Source organism: Spermophilus citellus (assembly GCF_964194105.1).
Source record: "Spermophilus citellus genome assembly, chromosome: 12".
Lineage (NCBI taxonomy): Eukaryota > Metazoa > Chordata > Mammalia > Rodentia > Sciuridae > Spermophilus > Spermophilus citellus.
In genome coordinates this window covers 9,865,632-9,887,863 of record NC_138198.1, presented here as the reverse complement: position 1 = coordinate 9,887,863, position 22,232 = coordinate 9,865,632, and the positions used below count along the sequence as shown (strand labels likewise).

At 35.9% G+C, this 22,232-nt stretch overlaps 1 protein-coding gene across 1 annotated transcript; it reads left to right on the top strand.

The window, feature by feature from the left end:
• Positions 1-3,622: 3,622 nt before the first annotated feature.
• LOC308631939 (uncharacterized protein) lies at positions 3,623-15,361 on the top strand. Its single transcript, XM_081263487.1, has 6 exons — positions 3,623-3,763; positions 7,401-7,515; positions 7,671-7,844; positions 11,119-11,225; positions 12,267-12,404; positions 14,844-15,361. The coding sequence occupies exons 2-6, from the start codon at positions 7,510-7,512 to the stop codon at positions 14,917-14,919; spliced, it is 501 nt and encodes a 166-aa protein (XP_081119613.1). The 5' UTR covers positions 3,623-3,763; positions 7,401-7,509; the 3' UTR covers positions 14,920-15,361.
• Positions 15,362-22,232: the final 6,871 nt, after the last annotated feature.

Sequence of the window (22,232 nt, the reverse complement as noted above, 5' to 3'; positions counted from 1 at the left end):
TTTTTGGTTCAAGGGATTGAACTCAGAGGCACTTGACAATTGAGCCACATCCCCAGCCTTATTTAGATACAGGATCTCACTGAATTGCTTAGCACCTTTTGTTTGCTGAGGCTGGCTTTGAACTTGCAATCCTTCAGTCTTAGATTCCTGAGCTGCTGGGATTACAGGTGTGCTCCACCACGCCTGACAATATGAACTATTTCAAAGAATGGTCATTGTTTCATGGAGAAGCAAATGAATTTATTGTTGATGGATTAAATAGTCCATAGATGTCTGTTCAGTCTATTTGATTAATGTTTTCCATTTAGTTCTGAAGAATCTAAGCTGGCAAGTTTTTCTTTTTGGGTGGGCATGGTACAGAAAGGTTTCCCCAAACCTCAGCAGTGCAAAGAGTATGCAGTGTGGTCCTCACAAGGCCTTTCATCTGCCACGAAAACTCTGTGTTCCATATATGGCTCCCTCCAATTGTCACCTCAACCAGCCCCCCAACACTAGACCATTTTATAGGAATCTTGTTTTGTTTAAAAGCATTGACCCAGGTGTTGGGTATATGGCCTAGTGGTAGAGTGCTTTAGCATGTATGAGAACCTGAGTATGGTGCTTATCTCTTTAAAAAAATGACTTGCCAAAATTATTTTTGCCAATGAAAAAGCTTATCAAGGGAGATTGAGGGATACTGGCTGATGTGGCCCTATGCAGAGGTCCTGACCTGAAAGCCTAGAGAAGCAGAGAGTCCATGAGTGTCTCCATGCATCTATTCACTCATTTTGCAAATTTGACTGAGTCCTGGAAGATAAAGTGCAAGTCAGTTATGTAGGTTAGAACAGTGTCCAAGATAGTATGTCTGGTCTCCTTCATTTCAGTTAATATTTAGGGGTAAAACAAATTAAGTACAATAAATACAATGAAGAAGGCCCTGTAAAGGACACAAACTAGGCATTCAGTGTTCACGGTTCCAAGACTGGCTTGCTTCTGAGTGAGGGCTTCATTGTCCTGTGATGGCAGGAAAAGTGGGAGCAAGGTGCTACCAGAGGCATTGGATGAAGTGCAGGGATATGAAATAATGCCACAGGCCCTGAGGGGAGGGAGCGAGATCAAGGGAGGGTACAAAAGGATTACGGAGATCATTGCCTGGTCATGGGGACTGTGGACCATGGTGAGTATTTTGAACTTTATTCTAAGAGGAATAGGAAGTCATCTGTGCCTGAATCAGGGTGGGTGTCATGGGTTGGCTCCTGGTATAAACTTTCTTCATTGAACTGATTTTGTTTTAACCCAACTGTTATGTTGTTCTCCCATTTTCATTATATCAAGGTCTCTAATTTTGTTGGACCATTCATTTAATGAAGACTTTTTGTGTTCCTTGTGTTACCACGTTTCTCTGATTCTTCTTGACCCTAGTAGCTTGAAAAGGTGCATGCACATTTGAAGAAACCATTACTTCTTCCAGACTTAAGGACTTATTTGAGGATGGAAAAGCTTTTTCCTGCAGAGCAGTACGGGAGGACAAGCTGACCTAGTATAGCACTGGTCTAGTGGCATGGAGCAACATCTTTGTTATCTGAGGTTGAAGGATGCATTGCTTCTCTTTTAGCAGGCACAACTGTTGGTAACATGAGAACCTTCATGGTCATTGGTGGCTAGAGCTATGGGAAATCTAGAGTTGCTATGAGGACTAGCTGGGTCATAGATAGTGCCTCTAGATCCATGCAGAGAAGACTAGAAAAGGTGAAAGACATATGGGCCAGGCATTGTGCACACTTTGGTGCAGTGTCAGCTGCAGGCATGTGCAATGTAGACAGGCTACCTGTGGGCAGAGAAGTAGTAATGAAAAGCTAGGACCAAGGACAGAAGCCAGGGCTGGCAAAGAGGGCCTATGAGGTGGGACCTAGTTTGTTAAAGCATAGGACTGTAAGATCAGATCTGATTGTAGACACATAGGGCTTCAGGGAAGGACCAGAAGTAGAGCTTTGCCTGGCTGCTGTGTATCTACAGATCTGGGGCCTGATCATGGATGCATAAAGCTAGAAACCTCACCTGTGAATTGAAGTACGGTGGCAGGGACATGGAGGTGTTGAGGATGGTTGTAAACATGCACTATTTTTTTGTGAGTGGAACTGAGGAGAAACGTGTGCAGTGGCACAGAACAACTCTCTTCAGGCAAAGCTACATGGTGGTGGGGATGGTTAATGGGACTCTGGGTGCTTACATATGTTAATAACACCATGAAACAGAGCTGGTGACATGTGTATGTAACTTCAGAGGCTGCTAAATATGGCGAGCAGTGGCTGGTGGCAGGTGTTGGAAGTGGTATTGTGCATGTGCAACTGCCAGTCCAACATCTGGCAGTGTGCATGGATATGGCTGCAGGTGTACACCCATCACATGGGATTGTGCCTCCAGTATGGGCTGCAGCCTTCATGTTCTCTTGCACAGGAAAAGGCTGTTTGGTGACCTTGAGTCTGGATTTGTGGCAACTCTAGCTGAGGTTACCTTGGGTAGGCAGAATCTAGAGGTAGTGGTACAGGTGCTTGGAGACTGTGAATGCAAACACCTTTGAGGCTTTTTGTAGTAGAGAAAGATGCAGGGTTCCTCTGTGGCTGTTGGTTTCCTCAGTGGCAAAACCTACTGCAGTCTGTTTGGAGAAAGCACCTGAAGTATGTAATGGCAAACCCTGAGGGAACACCAGAAATGAAGGCTAGAGTTGTTTACAGAAGGAGACAGTGCAGAGGTTGTGGGGGTTCTGGGCACAGTAGCCACTGGGGACCATGATTTCTTCGGCTGCAAGTTGATCCATGTGTTGCACCACTTCTTCTTTGTTTCGGGTCATCTCCAAATAGCTCATCTCTTCTTCTCTGCTCAGTAATCTGGATCGGGAGAAATCAAATCAGAACATTTTGGTACTACACTGGAAAGCCTAGGGTGATGGTTGTTACACTATTCTCCTTTTGCTTTTGAGTGGAACTGGTGGGCTGTTTACTCCCTCTTTGTGTTGAGCAGAGCTATGTCAGGGAGTGGATGATGCAGCAGAGTGACACTAAAATTGCTTTTGGCGCAGTTATTCTGTTGTTTTCTTCTAATCTGTTGCTTTAAATTAAATGCATTCCTGAATTTTTCCAGATTTTTTTAATGGACATCTTAAGTCAGGGATCTCCTTTTCTGCCATTTACTGAATAAAGTAATAGGAAGAGTGCAGTATTTGTTTCCTGCTGTGGACATAGGCAGCTGTGCAATGGCAGAGAGGATGAGTCCTGCCCACCCAGGTCTGGGTGTGGGGGGTTCTCACCTGCCCGCCATTGAGGCCCCCCTGATTCTGGTGGGTCATCTCACTCACTGTATGGGTCTTGGGGGGGTCTCAGAGGAGTCCCACCTGGTTCTTGGTGGGGTCTGTACAGAATAGCCAGGCGCTGATCACAGTACAGGGGGCGGAGCTTCCAGGAGCCAATCACCTAGGGCCATGCAGATTCTGGAATGTGCATTTGTGTTTATCAGTGTCACCTGGCAACGACTATTTTGCCAGTTGGTTGGCAGATAGGTAATGGCAGACCTGCTTTGGTAGGCCACTTAACAGAGGTTGTTACCTAATTGTCTTTAGGATGGATAGAGCCTGGAGAAAGTTTGTTTATATAAGCCTGGGAATCAAGTTTTTCGGATATAACCCTCTTGGGAAGATCCACCAGGCTGCCAAAAATTGTGAACTGGGAAGAATTAAGCGTTATCTGGGACGTGGATGTCCTGTTGATGGCACCGATCATAAAAATAGGTAATAGGGTCTGGGAGGCCAGGGACTGAGGGGTAAGGGACCAATGGGCTGATGGAATTGAAGCCGGTACCATCCAGGCTGTGCCAATGGGAGCAGAGCAGAAAGGATACCAGTTCTCCTTTCACCAGAATATTTGACTTTAATATCCTGTGGAGTCCTCAATATCCAGGACCTGCACACCTTGGGAGTTCAGTACCCAGAACTTCTAATGGGCAGCTAAACAAAACCAAATTTATAACTGGTTTCCCAGACACTTAAAATTTCCCTGTAAGGTCACTGATTTAAAAAAAAATAAACACAACAGCTTTTAATGTACACATTTTCAAAAGCATTGAAAAATTTTCAGATGTAATCTATTACCTGTTGTGTCCCAAGAGCCTCACAAGAACTCTGAATTGGGAAGATGGCTCCATGTTCTTTCTTCTTTTTTATATTTTAAAATTCCTTCACACTAGTATATTTAGGGGTGTGTCTTCCACCTCTAAAAATAAGATTTTACTTATTTCTCACATGCTTCACTCACTAATTTATGAAATTCTTAGGATAACTTGGTGTCATCTTGATCATCCAACCATTTTCATAACAACAGTGTTGACAAGCCCTGAATTTTCTGCAAATACTTCATTAACTTCAGTTAGTGAAGTTAACTACCTTTAGCTACCTTTCCACAGAGGACACTAGAGTTCACTGGCAGCTTTCACACTTTCCAGAACACCAAACACAACATGCTTTTTCAATTTTGTTATCACTTTAGACTAAAGTAAAAAAGCATCTGCCAAAAGCTTCTCGCACAAAATTCCAAAATTGCTGATTCCACTGTTCCAGTACCCTTTCCTGTAGTTATCCATTACTGTGTATCTATACAAGCATGAAGAGTAGAGCATTGGTTGAGAGCATCCAGGCCGTGCAAGCTCTCAGTCACCAGGGCCAAGGGAGTAGCACACAAAGGGTGCCTAGTCTGTACAGTGCTGCCTGCTGCTGCCCTACTGTAGCTTGCCCTACTCTGTTCTGAAGGGACTAAGAGTATCAAAGGTAGGCCCTGCTTGTGGTTTGTGCATTAGAATACTCATTGACCCCAAATGTGAGCTCTCTCTGTGGTTATCAATTACACAAAAAACAAATAAAAATATCTGTACATTTTTTAGTTCCACACGCAGTCATTTAGGGTCATGATGACACTAACAAAATGTTTGCAATGAACAAAGACTTGCCATTCTGTGTATCAAAATACATTATTAACTTTCACAAATTACTTGTTTGCCAATGGCCAAAAGATAAGTGACTGGAACAGGATAAAAAGAATACTCAAATATCTGGAAGGGAGAGTAAAATGGAATTGGTAGGTAGTGGCATGCACAGTTTTAAATGCGGCACAGCAGTTATCATTAAATCATCTATTTGAGGAGCAATAAACAGCTCAAGCCATAATCAACAGCCCAATACCACTACTCTTCAGCTTCAAAATACTGTAGCTGCGAAATTTATTTCATTTGTTAGACTTAAATTCCTTCTATTGCCAAGGACATAAATATTTTTTCTATGTTCATATGTCACTGTCACTTGAGCATCTGTAAAATTAGAGTATTTTATCTGATTAAATTAGAATTCCAAGGTTGGAAATGTAGCTCAATGTTAGAGCACTTCTTGCATGTCAAAGCAAAGGGTAAGGGGGCAATCTCCAGCAAAACAACAACAATAACATTGTCATCATCATCAACATAATAAATTTTAAAAAGAGAGGTAAGAAAAAAAGAAGTCTTCTTTCAAATTCATTATTTCTTAGAATGCCTTTGCCAAAATGAAGAAAGCATTTATGTTTTCTTCTAGTACATTTCTATATAGATGTCCTATAGTGCATTTCATCTATTGTAGATATTACTATACATACATTTCTTATATATATATATTTTATTTTACATATGCAGTTATAGGTTAATAATTTTGTTTTCGAGAGAATAGAAGAGAGCAAGTATAAAAGATTATTACTCCTGAAAAAATATTGCTTTACTTTATAAAAGTTTCACATAAAAATACTAAACTTCTCAACTTTAGTATTTTTAAGTGAAACTTTTATAAAGTAAAGCATTAAAGAATTATTCTTTAATTCTATTCATTTGTACTCATAAAATGAATACGTTTTTAATGTGCAAGAACTGCACAGCTACTTATTTTGTATTTGACATATTGTACTATCTCAGAGAACTCTTACATAAAAACTTTCTAGGTGTGACCAGTTAATTAAAACTGACGTGATAGGACTCAATTTCAAATGAAACAGTTCTTCCTCCTTTTCAATCATGCATTCATGGAGGTAAGAAATTGTAAACGTCCCTTGTGAAAAATTAAGACAGTATTAAATACTGAACATTGAAAACACCTGATTCATATATAAATCCCATATATATATATATATATATATATATATATATATATATATATATATAAATACTGAATTAATTTAACCATATTAATTCATTTGGGTTCTTTTTCCTTTGGCATTGTTTGCTTTCGGTTTGGCCTTTTACTGTTATTATTCAGCCTACTTTACCTATCATACTTTTAAAACTGAATTTTAATGCCATCCATGTCATGAGAACTGCCATAAATCTATGGTTTGTCTCACATTTCACTTAAGGTAAGGCACCATGAATTATGATGGTTCTTTATTTTGTTTATGAAGAAAAAATTAAATGCTGCCAATTGTAGTTGTAATGCAGCCCGAATTATTAGTGGGATTCCATTGTCAGTGTTGTTAAAATGATAAGAAAAAAAATCATCTTAGACTCATTGAAATACATAGTTTTTAAAATATATTTTTAAAAATCACTACAATACTACTAACTTATTAATTGAAATACTCTTAGTTGATAAAAAGCAATAATATTGATTACAATAGCTACCAATTATGGAGCTGTTGCTGGTGCCACAAAATCTTCAGATGTTTTACATAGATTCTCCATTAAACATCCTGGTAGTATTCAGGGAGATACTCATTTTATTCCTTACTTTTTTAGGAAATTGAGGGAGAGTAAGACTGTGGGATAACTAGTACATCACAGAGTCTAAAGTAGAATTCATACTGAAGATGAGCTAAATCTCAAGTCCATCTTCTTTCTAGGCATGTGGGCTGCTCTGCTCTGGGGATGTGGTTCTGTGGTAGAGCCCTTCCTTACCTAGAATGCTTCAGGCCTGGGTTCTATCCCCAGCAATATGAAAACAAAGCAAACAAAAATAAGTAAAATCAATGGAACCAGGCACAGTCGCACATACCCATGATTCCAGTGACTTAGGATGCTGAGGCAAGAGCATTGGAAGTTTAAGACCACAGTGGGCAATTTAGTGAGACCCTGCATCAAAATTGTTTATATAATAAAAATGTGCTTAGGATATGACTCATTAGTTGAGTAACCCAGGGTGCAATCTCCAGCAGTATCAGAAACAAGAAATAAGAAGAAAATGTCAGTGGCATAGGCTGATCATTCATTAATAAAATAAGTAATGACAGCTACTAAATATTGTACCATCTTCATAAGAAAATAGAGGAATTATGAGCTACTTAATGTTTATAATTGCATAAATAGTTGTATATTTCAAAAGGTACCTTATGAATTCCTAATAAAGCTTCTTACTTGCACAGAACCCCTCTACATTATGCCTGTGCCTATGGCAATCCAGCAGTGGTGGCTCTTCTAGTGAAGAGGAAATGTAATGTCGATTTGTGTGACAGTGATGGCAACACACCATTGATGAAGGTAGATATACCAGTGGTTTTGCAGGAAATGAATTTGATGAAATGCTTAGAAAAAAAATTGGTTAATGCCATTTAGTTATAACTAATGAGTAAAACGTGAAATATTTTTCTTGGATTTCCAAAATTTACAATCTATTTCTTGGTTAAAACCAACAGGCCCTACAATATGAGGAAGAGGAATGTGCAATTATTCTTCTAGAACATGGTGCCAATCCAAATGTTCACAACAACAAGGGTGAAACTTCGCTCCACTATGTTATCTTTTATAGGAACACATTAATAGCAACAAAACTGCTTTCATCCAACGCAGATATTGAAGCCAAAAACATGGTATATACATCAATCACTATTATTTTCAAAATATTTAAAATTTTTCTTAAAATTAACAGTAATGCATGTTAAAAGTACTGATTATAAGCAAATTTTCTTTTTATTAAAATACTAGCAAATGTTGGAAGTTCTTCTCGTATTCTTCCTCCTTCTTTTGTAGCTCATGTGTGTATTTAGTTTGCCTCCATAAGTTGAATCCACACTTAGAATTCAAGAGACTCATGCAGAAATCTGAACTTCAAGCTTCTGTGAAGGAACCTGATGCGGTCCCCTTGAGCCATAGTACTGTGTGGTGTGGTGTGCAGGGTTTGCCTCCCACATGCTGGGCACACATGTTCTTCAGTTTGCTTCTGGCAACTGCAGCACTTACTCCAATCACCTACTTTGCCTCTATAAATGAGGTTACAACTCCTCTTTTTTAATATAGTGTGATAAAGATTTCATGGTGTTTTCTACTGATATACAAGAATATGGACTACATAATATATTATGAGTCTCTTTCAAATGGGATTAATTGTTTGAATTTAGAATTTCGAAGTTAAATAGTGTTCTCTATATATACTATAAAAATCATGTTCCCACTGGAATTTTTGAAAGGTTGATTGGGTCACTCATTGCTAGAATGGATAAATTATTGCTAGAAGTAGTAACTCATGGATTTTGCCAGCTGTACTATGTATTAGTCTTCAGCTTTGTTCCTTAAAAATGCAAATGTTTAGTGCCTTTCATGATACTACAAGTAATCTGTGTAGATCAGCATAAATCTTGATGATACACAAAATTTCTGAATTAAATTTTGCCTAAAATTATAAGTAACTTTAAGTAGCAATTAAAGTGGATGAGAATAAAAAGAATTTTGGAAAATATCCAAGCATTATGTTACCAGGATTGTCATTACAAGTGAGAATACATTTTCAATGTTATTTTTATTAGAGTTTATAGTTTTACATAGTAGTTGAATTCATTCCCCCCAAATCTTACATGCATGGAATTATGGAATTCCAGTTGAGTCATTGATTCCCTCTTTTCCATCTGTCTACCCCTCCTCCTCCATTCTCCCCCTCCTATTCTCCTGGACCTCCTTTCACCTATTTATTTGGTTGATTCTTTTTACTTATACATAAGGGTGCAATTACCTGTGGTATATTTATATATGCATATAACATGAATTTTAAAGATTTCCTTCTTCATTGCCTTCCCTTTTTCATTATCTCTGTGCCTCTCAATCTTCTTTTTCTACACTAATGATCTTCTTTACATCTTTTGATATTCTGTTCTTCATTTCTTTTTCTTTAATTAACTCCAGCTTCCACATATGAAACATTTTACCTTTGAGTTTCTTATTTGACTTATTTCACTTAGCATGATATTCTTGGATACCAACTCATTTACCAACAAATGACATAATGTATTTTTATGGCTGAGTAATACTCCATTGTATGTATGTGCACCAGAATTTCTTAATCCTTTCATCCATTCACAAGTACTTGGGTTAATTTCATAATTTACCTGTTGTGAATTGTGCTACTGTAAACACATGTGACTGTATTAATATACAGTTACACGTAAAATTTTGTTTTACTAATTTGGGGAAAATACTGAGTCATGGGATAGCTGTTTCATGTTGTGGTTCCCTTCTTAGATTTTGGGGAATTTTCAAACTGTTTTCCAGGGTGGTTGTACTAGTATGTAGTCCCACCAACAGTGTAAATGTGTGCCTTACCCCCACATTCTTTTTTTTGACCAGGGGGAGAGAGAGAGAGAGAGAAAGAGAGAGAGAGAGAGAGAGAGAGAGAGAGAGAGAGAATATTAATATTTATTATTATTATTATTTTCGTTTTCAGCAGACACAACATCTTTGTATGTGGTCCTGAGGATCGAACCCGGGCCACACGCATGCCTGGCGAGCGCGCTACCGCTTGAGCCACATCCCCAGCCCCACATTCTTACCAGTATATATTACTGTTTGTGTTCTTGATAATTACCATTGTGGCTGGAGTAAGATAAAGTCTTAGTGTAGTTTTTATTTGCATTAACATAATTGCTAGAGATGTAGAAGACTTTTTTATATATAGTTGGGACATTTGTGTTTCTTTTGAGAAATTTCTGTTTAGTTCTTTTGCTCAGTTATTGACTGGGTGTTTTTTTTGTTGTTTGTTTGGAGTTTTTAAAAATATTTATATTTTAATTCTTATTGGACACAATACATTGATTTTATTTATTTTATGTGCTGCTGAGGATCAAACCCAGGGCCTCACATGTGCTAGGTGAGTGCTCTACCGCTGAGCCATAATCCCAGCTCTGTGTTAATTTTTTTTGAGTTGATTATTTCTCTTTGTTAATCCCCTCTCAGTGGATTAGTTGGAAAAATTTTCTCCAATTGCATAAAAATAATATATTTTTGTATTGAATTTTCTGACATGTAAGATAAATATCTTTCAACTTATAATAAGAGAAGACACAGGAACAGTTATGAAAAAGCAACATAGTTTACTCAGACTCTATCAATTTTAAGCAGAAATTCCTTCCATTGGAATCTGGGATTCTGATTTCATAAATAAAAAAGAATCAAGTGGACTTGTATAACATGGAGAAAACTTCCATGTTGCTGGAAAGCTCTCAGAAATATATTCCTGTAACTTCAATTGTTCACATGTGAATATCTCCAATAAAAAAATCAGTGTCAAGTAGGTGTTAAGCAATGGAAAAGCTATTTCTGTACTACTGGACATACAATGCACAGTTGTGTAAATTTTCTCTAGCAGTAAAACAAGGAATCTTTTCTATGAGGCTTGGTATTACTGGAAAAGTAGATGTTCTTCAGAATATGATTTATACACCCTACTAGTGAGTTGAGAATTTGGCTTGTTAGTGAAATATAATACTTATATCCTTTACTAATATGTATTAGGGAATGGGTCTATTGGGATATAAAATACAGTTTATGTCCTAACGATGCTCTTGGTTGAGGAGGATTCATGTTACATAACTCCAAGATGCCAGGATGAATGCTTGACAGCGGCAAAGATCCATGGAAACAGTAAATGTATGAAGCAGTTTTAGAAATGCTGGAGTTCATGTGGCCACTCTAGTCAGAGGAGAGGCATCTCAAAATGAAAGAGCAGCACGTATGGCAGCAGAATGGGAAGAGAAGAGAGTGGCTACTCTTAATTTACATTATTATTATATGCTTATGTTCATACAGTATTTTGTAAGGTTAACTTCAGTTGAAAAGTAGTAATCTTGTGAATAAACTATATTTGTTGTTTTTCAGAGTGGCCAAACACCACTTCTACTCGCCGTAAAGAAAAACAGAAAGATGATGGTAGAATTTTTTATTAAGAATAAAGCAAACATACATGAAGTTGATGATAAGGGAAGGTATAGTACCTTATATTTTTTAGAAAAAGGTTAATATTGTAGTAAAATCACTCAAGTTAAAAATATTAAATTAATGGGAATGACATAATCATTGGAATAGAGTGAAATTTATGAACGTAAACTAAAATTAAGGAGAAGAGCAATTATTCAAACTGAGCAACACAAATAAGAGTATGTAGTATGATTCACATGCCCTTATAATTATTGTCTGATAATTACTATTTGATTTTGTTGATCACATAATCTTGTGTTAGCTAGAGTTTTCATGTTAGTTTTGTAAAATATAGACTTTTAGTTTGTGCTTTTATTCAGTATTGAACTTTTTAAATTTTCTGCAATATTTCATCTTCTCCTGGAATAGTTTTCTTTTGCAAATGCTGTGTTGAGTATAGATAGACATTGAGAATTATTTTTTTCTTTATATGACTATTTTCTTTAAATTACTTAATTTGTAGAATATTGATTTCAGATTTTTCCTAAGTGACGTCTAATTAGTCTTAACAAGAACATTTATAATGAAAAAGAGTGTAACATATGCTTGAAATCTGGTTGCAAGATTATACATGTAGCATTGATTTCAATGCCTGGCAAATGCTTCTCAGAGTGAATGACTGAAGCAACAATTATTATTATTATCACCAGTGCTACTGTTAATATGTTATACCTGCAAATACCTTTTTACTCCTTGACCTTTGGCTGACTGTGAGTTACAATATATTACATCACTCTAAGAAAGAAATGGAGCTTTATTCATTGAAATCTTTGCCAACTCCAGATGAATGACCTCATCATAATTAATGTTCATTGAAGGATTTTAAGTTTGTAACTCTCCCCTTTTGGGACACGTGATTTATTTTTTTATGTGTTTATTTTCCTTTTAGACTTACAAATGATTTAGAAAGATAAAGATTTGATCTTCCAAGATGTATATGTCTGTTAGTGTATGTAAAGCTAGATGTCAAATTGGTAAAAAGTATTACAATGGCTTTTTAAATAAACTTATTAAAATACCTAAATTTGAAGTTATCTCTCCTATTTTAGAACAGCCCTCATGTTGGCTGTGGAACATAAATCAACACACATAGCTGAGCTGCTTCTTCAATGTGGTGTTAATGTGTCTGCTTCAGATAATTGTGGAGAGACTGCCTTGTCTTATGCCATTGCTAGTGGAAATACTGCGTAAGTATTTATATTACAATACTAATCAACATTAGATGTATATCCACAATAGTTACACCTGTTGCATCTTATATATGAGGTGAGATTTCATAGCATTACTATGTATGGAACCGTAGTGAGTTAGGACAGTTCATTAGTCAGAAACCCTTCAAAGTCTAGCCAAGAAGCAGTGATGATACTTTGATTGGGCAAAGAGAAGGATGGAGGGGTAATGGAGGCAAGAAAGATGGTGCAGTGAGATAGACATTATTACCTTGGTACAGGTATGACTGCATATATGATGCAATGGTACATCGTGTAAAATCAGAAATGAAAGTTGTTGCAGTTGTGTCCAATGAATCAAATTGCACTCTACTGTCATATATACATAATTAAAATGGATTAGTTATTTAAAAAAAATAAGTAGTGATGTGTGCATGAGTCACCTTCAAGGTTTGTTCTCTTCTCTCTCTTCCCCTCTCCTTTCTTTTTCTTCTCATGCATGCTGGGAAATTTTCCTACCGCTGAGATATACCACTAGCTAATATCTTAGGACTTTGTAAACCTTTATCCTTAGGGTTTCCAGCATTATCCAATTCATTTCAAGCATAACCCCTCCTCAAAGGGACAGATAGTATCACACCTATGATTTTATAATTTGCTATTTGAGTCTTGAAATTCCCTGTTTAGCTGAAGTTAGCTATTCTACCATCCCCCTTTAATTTATCAAGGACCTAATGATATCCTTGAAGTGCAAGGAAGATAATTCTGTAGTCAGATGGAGGGGAATAAATAGATTTTTAAATTGTTCCTTTATCTCTGTCAGTTCTGTTGCTGTGGTGTTTCTGCCAGACCTGGCCCTGTAGTCTGGTAGTGAAGAGCTTTTATTTCAAAATATCCTGACTGATCCAATCCCTGAGTCTTCATGGTAACCCACACTTAGACTCAACACTCTTTTTAGTTCTCATGCACTTATGCTTTTTATTCAACAGTTGTTTCCAAGCAGAAGCACACTGCTTTGACAGCTTGGCCTCTAGCTTTGGCCAACAAATACTAAGCACTCTGACCCTGTCCCCCCTTTTAGGAACCTTATGTGGAATCCCCATATTAGCCTTGCCCTTTCTGGTGCATTATCCTTTTAGGACTTTGTCTTTTCTGTCATAAAATTAAAATCATTCAAATCTATTAGAAAGCTTCAAGTAAAGCTTCAAGTAATCTCTGGAAGAGATCAGAGTTTTCTGTCATCTTGGCTAACAGATCTGTGCCCCAAATCCTTCCATCCCTTGAAGTAGATTTCCTTTGACTGCAGCGGGTTCCACATCACTGTTTTCCATGGTGAGTGCCAATTTAGATTGGCACTTCTAGTAGTTTTCCCAAGTAATGGAAATTTCCAAGCTGTTGGAATCGCTGCCTAAAGTTTTCAGCATTTATTAAGGTCTGCCTCAAAAGGAATAGATTAAGCAGATTCATTGAATCTAAGAGAGCTAAGCCCCATCATGACTCCTCAGTATCCATTGTGTTAAAGAAAATTCTGTGTTCCAAGTCAGTTGGAGATCAACATGGAAATGTAGCTACACTTATCTGCTGATTCTTTTCAACTAGGTAGAGAAGAAATAGTAGTAGTCCAAGTTTTTGGCATTTGTTAATTTCTTGCCTTTGTTGTTATTGATTAGTCTCACAGAAGGGGATGATTATATTCTCTAATTTAAGGAGATATTTATAAATAGTTATAAATTAATTGTTGATTTGCTTTGAGTTATAAAGCACAAAGAAGAGCCCAATTGATCATGAAAATTAGGACTCAAGCATTTTTTAAAATAATTTTAACTTTTGAATATTAGAACCTATGAAAAATGCACATTAGTTCTAGCTGAGATTGTAAGTAGTTAAGTATGCCATTATTTTACTATTTTGCTTAACATGTTTCAATATTATCTTAGTAAATCTCCATAACAACCTGGTGAACTAAAGTGATACAACCCTTATTTTTTAAAAGGCCTTAAGCCTAAGAGAAAGAAGTTGTGCAAGAACAAAAAATTATTTTTTACAGAGACAGGGCATTTTCTGAGTTCAAGCTACACTAGTTAATATATTTACCTGTCCTGTTCTCAATTAATGGTCATTTCATCTCTTTTCTTCTTTAACTTCAAGCTATGGGTGCAGTGACACATGCATTTACCCCAGCTACTTAAGAGCCTGAGGCAGGACAATTGCTTGAGCCCAGGTATTTAAGATCAGCCTGACCATCATCATGAAATACCATCTCACAAAACAGAAAAAAACAAACATTGTACAAATAATTTTCAAGTTAACAAAATGTTTATAGGGCATACAGATTAGGAGAGCATATGAAAAAGTTCTGATACTAGATCTAAAACATTATAAAGTATTGAATTATATTTGATCAGTGTTTTCATATGAGTGTTAAAATACCAATTTTATTACTTTTTTCAAATATAGAAACAGGAATTTAATTCTTCAATACATGAAAGCACAATCTAGAACATCAGTAAATTTCAATCCAGGTAAGACTTAAAAAAATGAGTTACTCTTGGTGTTCATGCCCTGTGTAAATAAGAGTAAGAATGTTTGATCACAAAAGAAGAGTGGGAAAAAAAATAAATGTTCAAATTCCATTCATATTTTTTATATCTTTCTTGCTCATATAGAATCCAGGATATCTTAATAATTAACTATAAGAAATTTATCATCTAAATGATATTGTCTGAAGAAATTTTACATTAATTTTGACCCTGAAATTTTATGTCTTTGCAGAAGTAAGAATATTTTTAAATTATATATTCTGTTTCGTATATGGTCACATGATAGCAGATTGGACTTGTTATAAAACCAGGTGTTCTTGTCAGTTGTTAATATCAGCTCCTATTGAGTGCCTACATTAGTGAATTTCACAGTGATATTTCTATACACACATATACAATACTTGAATCCTGACCACTTTCCTTACTTCCATTTTCCCCCTCTACTCCCTTTTTCATCCCCAGTTACCTTCCCTCTTCCTTAATGTTCCCTTCATCATTTTCTAGTCATTCTTATTTTCTTCCCAGATTCCACATGTTAGGGAGAGAATGTGATAATTGGGGTTTTGTTTCTGATTTTTTCACCTTAACATGATGACCACCCTTTCCATCCATTTTACAATTATTGTCTTTGTTTCTTTTTTAACATTTTTATTTGGGGTTTGAAATATACCATTTCCTGGGCCTTAAAATTTCTACTCAGAAATCTAATATTTTTCTGATATGTTTATAATTGCTTTGGCCCTTATTATAGATTTCAGTGTACCTTTGGTAATTTTATAGACTATGATTTGGAGAAGTTCTTTCCGGGCCATGTCCATTTGGTATTCTAAAATCTTATATCTGGATGTCCATAACTTTCACAAGATATAAGAAATAGTTTCTTTTATTCACTGAGAAAGCTTTCATTGCCTGTAGCCTGTACCTCTTTTCCATTATGTGTACCAGTGATTCATAAAAGTAGTCTATGAATTGTGTCTAGTGGTTTTGTAATTTTGATTGTTGTTGATATTGTCTGAATGTGATATTTCATCGTCAACTTCAAGCTCTGGTATTTTTTCTTTCACTTGATCTAGTCTATGGGTCTAACTTTAACTGGATATATTTATTTGAGGTATTGAGCTCTTTATTTTCAAGATTTCTAATTGATTCTTTTTCAGAATCTGTATTGAATTGTTTTTTCATGCCCTGCATTGTTTTCCTTAATCTACTCAGTTTTTCTTTGCTTCATCTTTGAAATAATTCACTATTTTAACATTTTTTTTTGAATTTTATTCTGGCATTTTTTTATATTGCATTATCTTTGGAAATAGTTTCTAGGGTAATTAACTATAAAACAGTCATACTACTTTGCTTTTTATCTTTCTTATATTTCTATATTGAAATTTGTACATCTTCAGGGATATATATCTTTTCCACATTTATTTGAGTGTCTGCTTAGGAAACTGTTTTCCCTGGATGATGTGTCTTATGCTATTGATTAAATGTGTGATATTGAATTATTTTCCAAATGGTGTCTCTGTTGTAGTTTCCTATGTCTTATCTGTGACTCCTGAATGGTGATAGCTTGCACTGTTAAGTAACAACTTTCTTTGTCAGTGTTGTGAGAGTGGAGTCATGTTAGTGAAATAGTGATATAGGCAGTAGAGTATCTGAAATGCATTTTCTGTGGTGGTTCCTCCATACTTGTCAATAATATGGTGTCTGCAAATATATGGGAGATACCTAGGCTGAGAACCTGCATAAATGAAGATCTCAAACTCGCATAATTCTGTAAGAGTTTCTTCATTTATTTCTAGTCTTGCTTTAGTGTGTCCAGACCACTGAATTTTAGCCATCTCTTTCCATTACTAAATGTGTGTGTTAGGTTAAAGCTTTTTATCACTGTTCTTATTTTTAATTTTTTTTCAGCACCATGTTTTATTTTATTTTTTTAGATATGTATGACAGTAGAGTGTATTTTTTACATACATGGGCTACATCTGATTCTATTTAGGATCAGAGAGAACTTTTGGCCTTTGGTTTTTTTGGTATTGGCTTATTTCACTAAGTATAATAGTCTCAAGTTCCATCCATTTACCAGCAAGTGCCATAAATTTCATTCTTCTTTATGGATAAGAAATACTCCATTGTGTATATGTACCCCATTTTCTCTAACCTTTCATCTGTTGAAGCTCACCTAGGTTGTTTCCTTAGCTTAACTATTGTGAATTGGGCTGCTGTAGACATTGATGTGGCTGTGTCACTGTAGTATATTGATTAAAGTTCCTTGGAGATATATATGCCCAACTCTCCATCATGTCAACTTAGGAACTGATTTCCTCAACAAGACTTCTAAATTGCAACAAATAAAATCAAGATTCAACTGGGGTGATAACTGGTTGAATGGTGTTTCCATTCCACATTCTCAGAGGAATCTCCATACTGTTTTCCAGAGTACTTGCACCAATTTGCAGTCTCACTAGCAAAGTATGAGTGTAACTTTTTTCTCACATTCTCTCCAGCATTTATTGTTACTTGTATTCTTAATAATTCCTATTTTGCCTGGATCAAGAATGGAATATCAATGTAGTGTTAATTTGCATTTTCTAATTTCTAGAGAAATTTAGCATTTTTGTGTTTTTTCTACTTTTTATTGATTTTATAATTTTTAAGTGCACAATAACAGTGGAATGCACTACAATCCTTATTACATATATAAAGCACAATTTTACCTCTGAATATAAAGTATGTTTATGTCAATTTATGCCATTTTACATGTACTTTTTTTGCACTACAATTTGTTTTTTATTTTTGTTTCAGTTAGTTACACATGACAGTACAATGACCTTGACATATCATACATTTGAACCACATGAGATACAATATCTCATTTTTCTGAGTATACAGGTTGTAGATTCACATTGATCATGCATTCACATATATACACCAATAATAATAATGTCTATTCCATTCTACTATCCTTCCTATCTTTCCAACCTCTCCTCTCCCCTCCCATCACTTCTCTCTTCTTAATCTAAGGTAGCACTATTCCTTTTTTTTCCTCACATCTTCATACATGTGGTTTGTATAACAATGAGGCTCTCCTTCCACCATCCGTGCAATTCCCTTTCTCCCTCCCTTTCCCTCCCACACCTCTTCCCTGTGTATAGGTAATCTTCTTCCAATGCTTTTTCTCTCTTCCCCATTTTGAGTCACCCCCCTTATATCAGAGAAGACATTTGGCATTTGTTTTTTGGGGACTGGCTAAATTCACTTAGCATAATATGCTCTAATGCCATCCTTTTCCCTACAAATGCCATGATCTTATTATTTTTTTAGTGTTGAGTAATATTCCATTGTGTATATATGCCACATATTTTTATCCATTCATCCATTGAAGGGCATCTAGGTTGGCTCTACAGTCTAGTTATTGTGAATTGTGCTACTATAATCATTGATGTGGCTTAGTCCCTGTAGTATGCTGTTTTTAGGTCTTTTGGGTATAGTCCTAGAAGAGGAAAAGCTGGGTCAAATGGTGGTTACATTCCCAGTTTTCCAAGGAATCTCCATACTGCTTTCCAAATTGGCTGCACCAATTTACAATTTCACCAGCAGTGCAATTCTGATCAAAATCCCAATGACATTCCTCACAGAAATAGATAAAGCAATTATGAAATTCATCTGGAAATATAAGAGACCCAGAATAGCAAAAGAAATTCTAAGCAGGAAGAGTGAAACAGATGGTATCACTATACCAGATCTTAAACTATACTACAGAGAAATAGTAACAAAAACAGCATGGTACTGGCATCAAAACAGGCTGGTGGACCAATGGTACAGGATAGAGGACACAGAGACTAACCCACAAAACTACAGCTATCTTATGTTAGACAAAGGTACTAAAAGCATGCACTGGAGAAAATATAGCATCCTCAACAAATGGTGTTGGGAAAACTGGAAATCCATATGCAACAAAATGAAATTGAATCCCTATCTCTCACCATGCACAAAAGTTAACTCAAAACGGATCAAGGGTCTAGGAATTAAACCAGAGACTCTGCATCTAATGGAGGAAAAAGTAGGCCCTAATCTTCCTCATGTGGAACTAGGCCCCAACTTCCTTAATAAGATGCCTCTAGCACAAGAGTTAAACCCAAGAATTAACAAATGGGATGAATTCAAACTAAAAAGTTTTTTCTCAGCAAGAGAAATAATATGTGAGATGAATACGGAGCCTACATCCTGGGAACAAATTTTTACCCTTCACACATCAGATAGAGCTCTAATCTCTAGGGTATACAAAGAACTCAAAAAGCTACACACACACACACACACACACACACACACACACACACACACAAATAATCTAATCAACAAATGGGCCAAGGACCTGAACAGACACTTCTCAGAAGAGGATATACAATCAATCAACAAATATATTAAAAAATGCTCACCATCTCTAGCAATCAGAGAAAGGCAAATTAAAACTACCCTAAGATACTAGCTCACTTCAGTAAGAATGGCAGCCATGATGAAGACAAACAACAACAAATGCTGGTGAGGATGCGGGAAAAGGGTACCCTCATACACTGCTGGTTGGATATTGACCATTTTAAAAATATATTTGCTCACCAATTGTATTTCTTGTTCTGTGAACAATCAGTTTCAGATCCTTTGCACATTTATTGACATCCTATGACCACTAGAAGAGAATATTAACTATATTGGGTTGTGTGTGTGTGTGTTAAGTTTTTTGATTTTTTTTTTCATGGGGGCACGTAGTGGGGATTCAACTCAGTGGCATTCAACCACTGAGCCACATCCCCAGCTCTATGTTTTATTTTATGTTATTTTTATTATTTTTGTTGTAGATGGACACAATTTACTTATTTACTTGTTTATTATTTATTTATTTATTTTTATGTATTACTGAAGGTCAAACCCATGGTCTTACACCTGCAAGGCTAGTTCTCTAACACTGAGCCCCATACCCAGCTCTGTTTTGCATTTTATTTAGACATAGAGTTGCTCAGTGCCTCACCATTGCTGAAGCTGGATTTGAACTCTTGATCCTCCTCTTTCAGCCTCCTGTGCTGGTGTGTTTTGAATTCTTTATATATCCAGAAGACTAATGTTCTGAGGTGCAGGTGGTAAAGATTTTCTCCCATTTTGTAGGTTCTCTGTTCGTGTTCTTGATAATTTTCTTTCCTGTGAGAAAGCTTTTTGTTTCCTTCCCATTTATTGATTCTTGATTTTATTTGTTGCAGTTTAGAAGTCTTGTTGAGGAAGTCAGTTCCTAAGCCAAGATGATGGAAAGTTGGGCCTATATTTTCTTCTAGTGGGTACAGGATGTCTGGTTTAATGCCTAGTTCCTTGATGTACTTTGAGTTGAGTTTTGTGCAGGGATAGGGGTAGGGGTTCAATTTGATTCTGCCACATGCATATTTTCAGTTTTCTCAGTACCATTTGTTTAAGAGGCTGTCTTTTCTTTCAATGTATGTTGTTGGTGCCTTTGTCTAGATTAACAAGACAGTATGCATGTGATTTTTGTCTTTGTGATGTCTTTTCTGTTCCATTGGACATTTTGCCTGTTTTGGTGCCAATCCCATGCCATTTTTGTAGCACTATAGTATAATTTGAGGTCGGATCTTGTGATGTCTGCTGTCTTCTTCACTTTTTTTCACTAAGGATTGTTTTGAATATTCTGGGCTTCTTGTTTTTCCAAGTGAATTTTATGACTGCTTTTTCTATTTCTTTGTGAAATATCATTGACACTTTAATAGGAGTTGCATTAAAACTATAGCATTTTGGTAGTATGTCAACTCTGGTAACATTAATTCTGCCAATCCATGAACATTTGAAATATTCCATCTTCTACGGTCTTCTTCAATTTCTTTCTTTAGTGTTTGGTAATTTTCATAATAGAGGTCTTTCACTTCTTAGATTGTTTCCTGATTATTTTATTTTTTATATTGTTTTGAATCCATTGTGATTCATCAGCTGATGCATAATTTGTATACAGGATCATAATTGATTTATGAGTGTTAATTCTATATCCTGCTACTATGCTGAGTGTGGTTATGAGTTTTAAAAATTTTGTGGTGCAGTTTTGTGTCTTCTACATATAAAATATTGTTGTCAGCAAATAGGGATATTTTGAGCTCTTCTTTTCATATTCATATCTCTTTAATCTCTTTTTCCAAACGGCTCTGGTTAGAATTTCAATATTCATATGTTGAATAGAAGTGGTGAAAGAGGGTACCCTTGTCTTTTTCTAGTTTTTAGAAAGAATGTTTTCATTTTTTTCCATTTGGAATCATGTTAGTCTTGGGTTTTTTGGTATAGAGCTTTTAAAATGTTCAGTTACATTTGTATTATCCCTATTTTTTCTACCATTTTGAACATGAATGAATGCTGTATTCTGTCAAATGCTCTTTCTTCAACTATTGAGATAATTATGTTATGTTTTTTAAGTCTATTAATGAATCCTGTTTGATTTCCATAGGTTGAACCAACTTTGTGTCCCTGGGATGAACCCCACTTGATCATGGTGCACTATGTTTTTAATATGTTTTTGTATGTAGTTTTTTTCAGTATTTCATTAAGAGTTGATGCATGTATGTTCATCGGGGATATTTGTCCAAAGTTTTATTTCTTTGATGTATCTCTGTCTGGTTTTGGTATCAGGATTATTCTTCCTTCATAGAATGAGTTTGGAAGTGTTTCATCCTTTTCTATTTCATGGAATAATTTGAGGAGTATTGGTGTTAGTTCTTCTTTAAGGGTTTGATAGGAATTGCTGGAGAATTTATCTAGTTGTGGACTTTTCTTTATTGGTAGGTCAAAATATTGATTTATGAAAAATAAGTTGCTTCAATAATGCTAGAAATCTCTGGGTTCAGTGGTACAAACCGATAATCCCAGCAGCTTGGTAGGCCGAGACAGGAGAATTGTGAGTTCAAAACCAGCCTCAGCAATGGCTAGGTGCTAATCAACACAGTGAGACCCTTTCTCTCAATAAAATACAAAGCAGGGATGGGATGTGGCTCAGTTGTTGAATATCCCCAAGTTCAATCCCCAGTACCAAAAAAGAACTACAAATGTAAAAAAGAATTATGAATATGTATAAATGTCCATGAATCATTCAGGTAACAATTAAATAGGAAAGGGAAAATACATTTTAAAAAAAATCTCAGTGCTTTTGTGGTGCCAGTGATTGAACCAATAACATCATGAAATTGAGGCACATTCTCTGTGAGTGGGCTACATTTAAAGCTGTTGTCTTCCACTTTTAGTACGTTTTTACATCAGTATAGGTCATGAGGGT

Coding starts and splice junctions, on each gene's coding strand:
- LOC308631939 (XM_081263487.1), top strand. Junction 7,845..11,118: donor ATATTGAAGCCAAAAACATG/GTATATACATCA, acceptor GTTGTTTTTCAG/AGTGGCCAAACACCACTTCT. Junction 12,405..14,843: donor ATTGCTAGTGGAAATACTGC/GTAAGTATTTAT, acceptor TTTCAAATATAG/AAACAGGAATTTAATTCTTC.